General features: G+C 31.3%; 1 protein-coding gene across 1 annotated transcript; it reads left to right on the plus strand.

The window, feature by feature from the left end:
• The first annotated feature begins 3507 nt into the window (after positions 1-3507).
• LOC112796383 (pathogenesis-related protein 10) lies at positions 3508-4809 on the plus strand. Its single transcript, XM_025838816.2, has 2 exons — positions 3508-3864; positions 4391-4809. Exons 1-2 carry the CDS (start codon positions 3684-3686, stop codon positions 4681-4683), a joined length of 474 nt encoding a protein of 157 aa, XP_025694601.1. The 5' UTR covers positions 3508-3683; the 3' UTR covers positions 4684-4809.
• The last annotated feature ends 5973 nt before the right edge of the window (positions 4810-10782 follow it).

The raw sequence follows: 10782 nt of genomic DNA on the forward strand, positions 1-10782 counted from the left end.
ACCTACAGAAAGTTGTTGTGTTGTGTTTAGACTATTCCTGTAAGTTGAAGTTCACTTACAGGGGAGCCATTTCTGTAGCCCGACGTTCACCTACAGAGATGAAGCCATATCTAGGACTAGTTCCTAGGTAATGTCGGGCTGCAGGGTGTAAACTGACACGTGAGCTCATGACCTGCATAGGACAGACATGCATCATACTTGGTTGTGCATTTTCTCTATTATGATTGTTCTATGAATGTATGCTTTCTTTGTTTGTATTCTATTCCTTGTGTCTGTGATTTATTTTCTTGTATTCTTTGTTTGTGTTCTACTTTCTGATTTCTTAATTTCTTTATTTATCTATATCTTTTGTTTACTGCTTCTTTGTATTCTGCTATTTGTCTTCTAAGCGACACAGAATTAATGAACTTAACTAATAACCCCGGTCTTACTAAGAACTCTCCAGTTCTTACCCCCTTTTCTCTCCCTTTCCCCTTCAGATGGAAGCATGAGTACCCTTTCGTAGTTCACTGATGACCGTTTCGCAAAGAGGATTCCGCTCTAGGTAGTCTTCTGAGTCTATGGTGAATCTCGTTCTCTGTTTATATGTATATACTGTGAGACCAGCCAACGTCTGCACCCTGTTTGTATACGAACTGTAACCTAAATCCTATGTACGAGACTCCTGTTATGTGACTACTTGATGGAGTACCAGTGAGACGTCATATAGCAATGTATGATCGTGCAGAGGAGTGGAAGATGATCTTTCACCTTTTGATGACATTTCACCTGACTTGAGTCTTGAAGACCTAGATAACACTTTCCCTTGCTTTAGTAGTTTAGAGTATGTGAGTATAGAGTCTAGGCTAGCTTGGGTGCCAGTTTAAAGGATTTCTTGAACAGGTCAGGGCCTGGGATGTTGTATGTATATATGTATATAATTATTATCTAGCTATATCTAGGGGTGTTTTAACTAAAGATCTTTACTCTAATAAAGGCTGGATAACTGAATATTGTTAACTGTTTGAGATGTATATAAGTGTGGTTGTTTATAACTATTGTATTTGTTATTATTTGCGTATTGATTGTGAATGATTCTGTTTATTAGTCCAAACGTTTTCAAAAAAAAGTACCTCGCTAAATAACTACGCTCTTAACAACGAATCAGGCTCATATAATAAATAATAGATAATAATTAGGAAGATAAGTTAGTAGCGCTCAGTTTCCGGTATGATCTAGACATACTGAAAATTGGGTCATTACAACCATCATGGATGGATGTTGTGCTGTGAAGTGTAAACCAAGATCCTCCGATTTAATAGAAGGAAAATGCTACTTGTACAACAAAATTCAGTCTTTATTCAGTCTTTAAATCTAATATTTTATTATTTTAATTTTTTAATTAATCCTATTTTCTATTTTAAGGAATCACTTTCATTTTAAATTTTATCAACTAAAAAATCTCTAACTCCTTATCACTATAATAAAGCATTTCTTTTATTTTCTCCCTCTCTCGTAATGTACTAACTTCATCATCACCAATCTCTAGTTCACACTCTTTCTCTCTCTCTCTTTCATAGAGACCATATTGTTCTCTCATATAGTAAAATTTTTCTGCTTCATATAAAAAAAATTTATAAGTATTTTATCTACACATCTAAAACTAGAATATCATTATAAGCTCAGTTGGTCCAATTAAACACAAACACATTTAAAATTATGTTGCCTTTAATTAATCAGAAAAAAAATAAAACAAGAACAACATAAGTATATTCAAAATTATGTTACCTTTCATTAATAGAGAAAAAAATAAAAAATAGCATAAACACATATAAAATTATGTCATCTTTCATTAATCGAAAACAAATAAAAAAAAAAAGAGGAGACAAACCACTACAAATAATGCAGAATAGTGAAAAAATTATCTACACATCTAAAACTAGAATGTCATTATTTTTTCATGACAGTTTGATTACAAGCTTAGCTGGCTCCAATTAAACACATAAACACATTTAGAATTATGCAACCTTTTAGTAATCAGAATAAAAAAACAACAACAATATAAACACATCTAAAATTATGCTGCCTTTAATTAATCAGAAAAAAACAGCATAAACACATCCAAAATTATGCTGAGTTTCATTAATCCAAAAAATAGAAAACAACAAAAAAAAGACAAAGAATTATAAATCATGCATAATAGTGAACAAAAATTATGTACATATCCAAAATTAGAATGTAATTACTCTTTTACAACAGCCTGATTACAGGTTTAGCTGGCTCTAATTAAACACATAAAAATATTTAAAATTATACAACGTTTCATTAACCAGATTAAAAAAAACAAAAAAAAAACACATCCAAAATTATGCTTTAATTAATCAGAAAAAAAACAAGAACAATATAAACACATCCAAAATTATGATGCCTTTCATTAATCGAGAAAAAAAAGCCAGCAAAAACAGCATAAACACGTTTATTAACAAAAAAAAGGACAAGATAGGAAAGAAAAAGCACTACAAATCATGCAGAATAGTGAACAAAAATTATCAACACAGCCACATCTAAATACCCGAGGAGTGTTTTCGACGCAGAGGAAGCGGCGTGGAGGAGGAAGGCGGCACGACAGAGCTGCGCAGGAGGAGTAGCGTGGCATGATGGAGCTGCACAGGGGAGGAACGAGGTATGCGAGAGCTGCGCAGGGGGAGGAGACCGACGCGGGAGGAAGAGAGTGCGGGCAGAGACTGGCGACGGAAGAGGAATCTGAGGCACTGGCTTTAGGTCTGTGTTAGAATTGTTTAATGGAATGAAGCTTTTGTTGTTTTTACTCCGGGGTTTGCTTTTGGATGTATTAGGGATTAACATGTTTAAAATTGAATTGTTGGATTTTAATTATTTTGAAATTATTTTTTTAATTTGAATTTTAAATTAAAAAACATAAAATCTATTTAGATGTATTTGTTTTATTTATTTTTTAAATTGATGTAATAAAAGGTTGTTTAAAGAATAAATTTAAAAGATACCTAGTGTACTGCCTGTTATTACTTATCGAATTTATTTTTTTTCACTTTTTTGACACAGTAACTTTTATCATATATATATTATAAGGTAAAATAAACTAAATTCTAATATTTTTATAAAATGTTTTATTTTTTATTTTTTAGCATGTATTAAATAAATAAAACTAAACTATATTTTTATATATTTAAAAAACAAGCATTAATTCTTCATGCGTTTTAAATTTAAATTTTATTTTTTATAATTTTGTATATTTATTTAATTAATTATAACTAAATTAATTAATTCAACCAACAATCATCTATTAGTTAAACTAATGACTCAATAAGTCAATACTTCGATCAAATTAGCTGTCAGTTCAATTAGGATAGCCTAAAATGATTCTTAATAATTCATATATTATCATGTGAAAGTTAGGCATTGACATTATTGACGCCAAAATGTCCCTTTCCCTAGCATAAGATAAATAATGTATGTATACATAAATATACAATAATTAATTAATTTGACATAAAAAATTTTAAGAACATATAATATATTATCATGCTTGTTGTTTCTCCCTTGAAATAGAAACTTATTGTTGCCACTAAAAGAGATAATTCCAAATCCTAAATCACAGCATATATCATGCATAGATAAAAAATCTGTACACACTCCATCTTCAACTAAGAACAATTAATATATTAATGGGTGTTGTTACTCAGGAATATGCTACTCCTGTTGCTGTGCCTCCTGCGAGGCTCTTCAAAGCCATGTGTTTAGATTTTCACAATCTCATCCCCAAGATCGTCGAACCCATTCAAAGTATTGAATTCACTCACGGTGATGGAGCTGCTGGAACCATCAAGAAGATCACCATCCTTGAAGGTACCCTAGATCATCATCATCATCATCATCATACATATATAGCTTAGAAGGGTAGTACTGTTACATGTGCTATTTTCCTCTATATCTTTTGTATATTTTTTATTCTTAGTGTTAAAAATCATTGATAAAAAATTCAAAAACTAAAATATTGATTTTTATATTATAAAAATATAAAAAACACAAAATAATACAATTATTATTTTTTGATAATGTCAAATATGCGTGTGTGTGTTTTTCTCAAGTAAATAAAAGTGATTTTAATCTCTCTTTATATGAATTAGCAAATTAATAGTCCTTCTGTAAAAAGACTAAATAAAATTATTAAGGGCATTAAAAAATATTGGAGTTATTTTTCAAATTTTATTTGTGTTATAGTGTTTTTTTTTTTTACTATGATATACTATGGTTATTGGGGTATCACTTCTTCTTAAGGAAAACAATTGTTAAATTCCTTAAATGAACTAACTATTAGTTAATGATCATGATGTCAAATTAGTAACAATAATAAAAAAGAATTTTGTTACAGGTGGGGAAAGCAAGTATATTCTTCACAGAGTGGATGAAATTGATGCTGAAAAGTTTGTGTACAACTTCAGCATAATTGGGGGAACAGGGTTGGTTGAGACATTGGAGAAGGTCCAATTTGAGAGCCAAATGGTGGAAGCACCCAATGGAGGGTCCCTTAGGAAGGTTCATATTCAGTTCTTCACAAAGGGTGATGCTAAGATGAGTGAACAAGACCTTAAGACTTCTCAAACCAAAGTGGAAGGTGTTGTTAAGCTTGTTGAGGCTTTCCTTTTGGCTAATCCTGATTATTAATTAAATAATTTGTGCTTAATTAGCTTGCATTTATTATGGAGGAGGTTTTATGTTATGCAGTCTTTTAAAATCTTTTTAAAACTTGCATTGTGTTATAATATGAATATTTACTGAGTGTCCACTCAACATGACTTATTCTTTCAATTAAATATTTTTAGACGGTACAAACATTGAATGAAAGACGGTACAAGATTTTTAAGATTTGAAAAAGTTAATATTGCACATATATAAATAAGGATATAGGCCGAAGCAATTGGAACACACTATGAATATAAAAATACTCTTCTTTCTTTGTCTTTATGCATGCTGCAATTTATATATATAAATATATATGAATCATCTCTATTATATTAAGATAATAATATTAGTGAATACTGATAGTAGAGTATTTTATTTATATTTTTTTATTTTATATTTATTTTCTATTTATTAGTTATTTATTTCACAACACGTTATCAGTACGAAATTCTGATCAAAATATAAGAAAACTCAGGTAATAAATTTTCATTATGTCAAAACTCTCTCATATTGAATTTAATGCTCTTGATATATCTAGAAACAACTACTTATTATGGATACTAGATGCTCAAATCAATCTTGATTCAATAGATTTTGAAGATACCATTAAGGTTGAAAATAATGCATCCCAGAAGGATAAAGCTAAAGCTATGATCTTCCTTCGTTGTCATCTTGGCGAAGGATGAAAAAATGAATATCTCACACTAAAAGATCCTGTAGATATGTGAAAAAATCTTGAAGAAATGTATAATCATCAAAAGACAGTGATACTTTCTCAAGCCCGATATGAGTGTACGCACTTGCGTTTACAAGATTTTAAATCCATAAATGAATATAATTCAGTAATGTTCCAATTACCTCACGAATGAAATTATGTGGAGAAAAGATAACCGATAATGACATGTTAGAGAAAACGTTTTCGACATTCCATGCAAATGTGCTCCTGCAGCAGCAGTATTGAGAAAAAGAATTTAAAAAATATCCTGAACTAATTTCTTGCCTTCTTGTTGCTAAACGCAACAATGAGTTACTTTTAAAAAATCATGAAGTACGCCCAGCCAGAGTTGTAAAAACCGGACTGGACCGGTCGGTTCGACCAAAAAACCGATAAATCAGATCCTATACCGGTCCGGTCCAAGGTTAGGACCAGTTAAGGAAGAGAACCAAAATGAACCGGTTGAACCCATAACGAACCGGCTAAAACCGATGAAAACTGGACCGAACCAAACCGTTTGGTCCCAACTGAAGGCAAAACTACATGCATCTGGGTTCTGCAAGTCCACCATGCTCTCCATGAGCTCCGGCGTGCCAAGTGTCAAAGCTGTGTGGTTGTTGGAAAATTTTTCAAAATGGCTCTCATAGGTTTCGAACTGCTGACTCCAAGGTTTCAAGAAAGACAATCTAACCACCAAGCTACATTGCTTTTTACTAATATATATCCAAATTATAATACATATAGCAATTTTCTATTTACTTATATTCAATTAATTTTAATTTTAAAGTCATTAATTTTTAAATCAATTATATTTTATTTAACTATAAATTTTATTAAAATATATATATTAAAAAGATAAAAAAATTATTAATCATAATTTTTTTCATGATTATATGATATCTATTAATGTTAGTTTTTCAATAAATACTTATAGTATATAATAATAGGTAAAGACTCACATGCAGTTGTCTTCGTATGAAGTTGATAGTTGAAAATCGTTAGATGATATTTAGTTAAACTTGTCAAATTATCCAACTGTTTTTAAATATCAACTTCACATGAAAATTAACTGTATGTAAGTTTTTACTTATAATAATATAATAATACAATAAATATAAATTAATTAATAAAGTATTAAAATTTGAAAATGATAATTATTTTTATAAAAATAAAATAAAAATACTTATAATAAAGAAAAAATAATTAAATTTTACATAATTATTTAATTATACCAGGTTAACCGGTTCGACCAGTGACCCACCGGTTGAACCAGTAATCCAATGACCTAATAACCTTATCGGTTTAATCACTGGTTCGGTTCTGACAACTATGCGCCCAGCTGACGCCACCCTATTTTCTAAAGCAAATGCGGCAAATCATTATCTCAGAAGAGGTAAATGGCAAAGTTTTAGTAACAAGAAAAATTATGAAAGGAAGAAAAATTATGTTCACAAGAAAGGATCTCACTAGAAGTGGGACAAAGAAAGAAATAATGGGCAAAATAAATCAACAGAGGATAAATGTTTCCGTTGTGGTGGAAAGGGCCATTGGCCGAGTACCTGTTGTACCTCGAGGCACCTAGTTTATCTTTATCAAACATCCTTAAAAAATGACGACAAAGGAAAGGAGACGAATTTTGTTTCAAAGTGCTGCTGAAAATTACACCACTCATTATGAAGTATCTGATTTCTTTGTGGATCCTGAAGAAAATATTGGTCATTTGATTAATGATGGAAAAATTTGATATTTGGGTTTAGTACTTATGTAAATAAATAATGTAAAAAAACTTTTAAGTTTTATTTTCTATATATTTGAATTTTAACTGTGATGTATATAAATAATATTTAATAAAATATTTATGTTTATAAATTTCAAAATTACTAAATGTGTCAAGTTCTAAAATAATAATAATAATAAAATTTTTAGTATATGAGACTATGTACAGTACTTCTTAGAAAAACAATCAAGAAAATAATTTTACTGTGCATATATTTTTACTCATTTTATTATTATTATTTGTCTTTAAAGAAAATAGCAAGGACAAAATAGTAAAGATGTTTTCCTTGCAGATATTGCAAGTTCTCATACCATTCTCAAAATTAATATATATTTTACTCATCTTGTACTAAAAGAAGAATGTGTTAATAACATTATTGACTCAGGCAATGTGATAGAAGGTCTCGGAAGAGTTATAATTTTGTTTCCCGAAGGAACAATGTTCATAATAAATAATGCACTATTATCTACTAAGTCTCTAAGGGACTTGTTGAGTTTTAACAATAGTCGCCGAAATGGATATCATGTTGAAACAATGAATGAGAAAAATCATGAGTACTTATGTATCACAACTCATGATTCAAATAAAAATGTTATATTAGAAAAGTTACCCTCACTTTCATCTGGGTTATATTATACTAAAATTAGTGCAATTGAATCACATGCCATTATGAACCCGAAGTTTACCAACCTAAAAGAATTTATAGTTTGGCATGATCAATTGGGTCATCTGGGAATAACCATGATGTAGAGAATTATTGAAAATCCCCATGAACATTCACTAAAGAACTAGAAGATTCTTAAATCTAGTGAATTTTGTTGTGCTGCATGTTCACAAGGAAAGCTAATTTTAAGATCATCACCAGTAAAGATTGAATTTGAGTCCCCTGAATTCCTAGAAAGGATTCAAGGCGATATATGTGAACATGTTCATTCACCATGTGGATCTTTTAGATATTTTATGGTTCTAATAGACGCATTTTTAAGATGGTCACATGTGCGCTTATTATCTTCTCACAACCTGACGTTTGCGAGATTACTTGCTCAAATTATTTGACTAAAAGCACAGTTTCCAAAAAATCCAATCAAAGCAAATCGTCTTGATAATGTTGGTGAATTTACTTCCCAAACTTTTGATGCTTATTGTATGGCTAACGGAATAAGAATTGAACATCCAGTAGCTCATGTTCACACACAAAATGGGTTAGCAGAATCGCTTATTAAACGCCTCCAATTAATTGCTAGACCCAACCCTTACTTATGAGAACAAATCTCCCAACCTCGACTTGGGGGCATGCTATTTTACATGCCGCAGTACTTATTATTCGCTTGAGACCAACAAGTTACCATCAGTTCTCTCCTATGCAACTAGCTTTTGGCTAGCAGCCAAATGTTTTCCGTTTAAGAATATTCGGATGTGTGATATATGTTCCTATTGCACCACCTTCTCGCACCAAAATGGGACCAAAAAAAATTGGGGATATATGTTGGATATGATTCTCCCTCTATAATGAGGTATCTTGAGATACAAATAGGAGATGTGTTTAAAGCCCGATTTGCAGATTGTCATTTTGTTGAATCAAAATTTTCAACATTAGGAGGAAAGAATAAGCTTCCTGAAAAAGAACTTAATTGAAATGCATCATCTTTGATGCTTTTAGATCCTTGGTTAGAGCAATGTGAACTAGAAGTTCAAAAGATTATACATTTGTAAAGAATAGCAAATGAATTGCCTGATACATTTTCTGATATGAAAAGAATTATTAAATCCTACATACCAGTTGAAAATACTCCAATTTGAATTGATGTCTCAGTCGGACAAATAGCCACCGAAACAAATTCACGTTAGAAGCGTGGTAGGCCTGTCGGTTCCAGAGACAAAAATCCTCGAAAAAGAAAAGAGATAAATACTATTCCTATTGAAAAAGATAAAGACATAGTAAATACACCTGCAGTTATCCAAAATTCTGATATAGTTTTGACGCCAGAAGACGTTCAGGTGCTTGAAAATTATAAAAATGACGAGATCTTGATAAATTATGTCTTTACAAAAGAAAAATGGGACCAAAATAAAACAATTTTCAATGAAATATTTGCATATAATGTAGCATTACACATCATGCAGGAAAATAAGGATCTTGAGCCAAGAACAGTCGAAGAATGTCGACAAAGGAAGGTCGAAATGGGAAGAAGTTATGAGGGCTGAGTTAGACTCACTTATAAAATGTGAAGTCTTTTGACCTGTAATTCGTACACAAGAAGATGTAAAACCTATTGGATACAGATGGGTATTTGTGAGAAAACAAAATGAGAAAAATGAAGTTGTACGCTACAAAACTCGACTTGTGGCACAAGGTTTTTCACAAAGGCCTGGTATAGATTATAAAGAAACATATTCTCCTGTAGTGGATGCAATAATATTGCATTATTTGGTCAGTTTATCCACATACCATAAACTAGATATGCATCTAATGGATGTGATAATAGCTTATTTATACGGATCATTAGATCGTGATATCTATATGAAAGTCTCTGAAGAAACTTTCTGGTTCACTTAGAAAAGAAGGATCATTAGAAATCTCCAAAAATTGATTTTCAATATCAAAATATATGGAATAACGGTTTCTTTGCCTATTGTTATCCCTAACTAAAAGAATTTTATCAGATAGAAAATTTTTAATGTTCCTGACACCGACTAAATAATAAACACTACTGTAACTAGAATTGTTTTTATCATTCCAGCTAGGAAAGTTTTTTTTCCATATCAATCAAAATTGGGTCTTCACTTGCACTGGTATTTTTAACAGGACCAAAACTATCCATTGAGTTACTTAGCCCACACCTGTATTCTAACTGCCTATAAAACAGCATAGAATTGAACCACCATTTTTTCATGGAGTTTTTCCTCTATTACCATTAAAATACAACTAAAGATATCTAAACCATCCAATGAATATTCGCAGGGATTATACTCAGTCAAATTGCAAAGATCTTTATATAGTCTAAAGCAATCTAGACAAATGTGGTATAATCGTCTTACTGAGTATTTGGCCAAAAATGGATTCAAGAATGATGATATCTTCCCATGTGTTTTCATAAAGAAATCTTCATCTGGATTCCAAGCATTATAAAATCTCTAAAAGAAGAGTTTGATATGAAAGATTTTGGAAAGACTAAATTTTGAGAGTTTGATATGAAAGATTTTGGAAAGACTAAAATGTGGCTCCTGCATTCTTTAACCCAAAGGGCATAACCACATAGCAGTAATTTGCTCTAGGCATGATGAAAGATGTTTTTTATTAATCCAACTTGTACATCAGAATTTGGTTATATCCTGAGTACGCATCCATGAACGACAAGTATTGATATCCCGAGCTGGAATCTACTAGGGTATCAATATTTGGAAGAGGATATGGGTCTTTTGGACATGCCTTGTCCAAGTCAGTGTAATCAAAGCACATCCTCCACTTGCCGTTCTGTTTCTTGACTAGCACCACATTTGCCAGCCAAGCCAGATATTTGACCTCTCTAATGAAGCCAGCCTCTAGGAGGGCTTGTGTTTACTCTTCGACCACCTGTGCTCGTTCAGG

This window comes from Arachis hypogaea, chromosome 4, assembly GCF_003086295.3.
Source record: "Arachis hypogaea cultivar Tifrunner chromosome 4, arahy.Tifrunner.gnm2.J5K5, whole genome shotgun sequence".
NCBI classification, from domain to species: domain Eukaryota; kingdom Viridiplantae; phylum Streptophyta; class Magnoliopsida; order Fabales; family Fabaceae; genus Arachis; species Arachis hypogaea.

Coding starts and splice junctions, on each gene's coding strand:
- LOC112796383 (XM_025838816.2), top strand. CDS start 3,684: ATGGGTGTTGTTACTCAGGAATATGCTACTCCTGTTGCTGTGCCTCCT. Junction 3,865..4,390: donor GAAGATCACCATCCTTGAAG/GTACCCTAGATC, acceptor ATTTTGTTACAG/GTGGGGAAAGCAAGTATATT.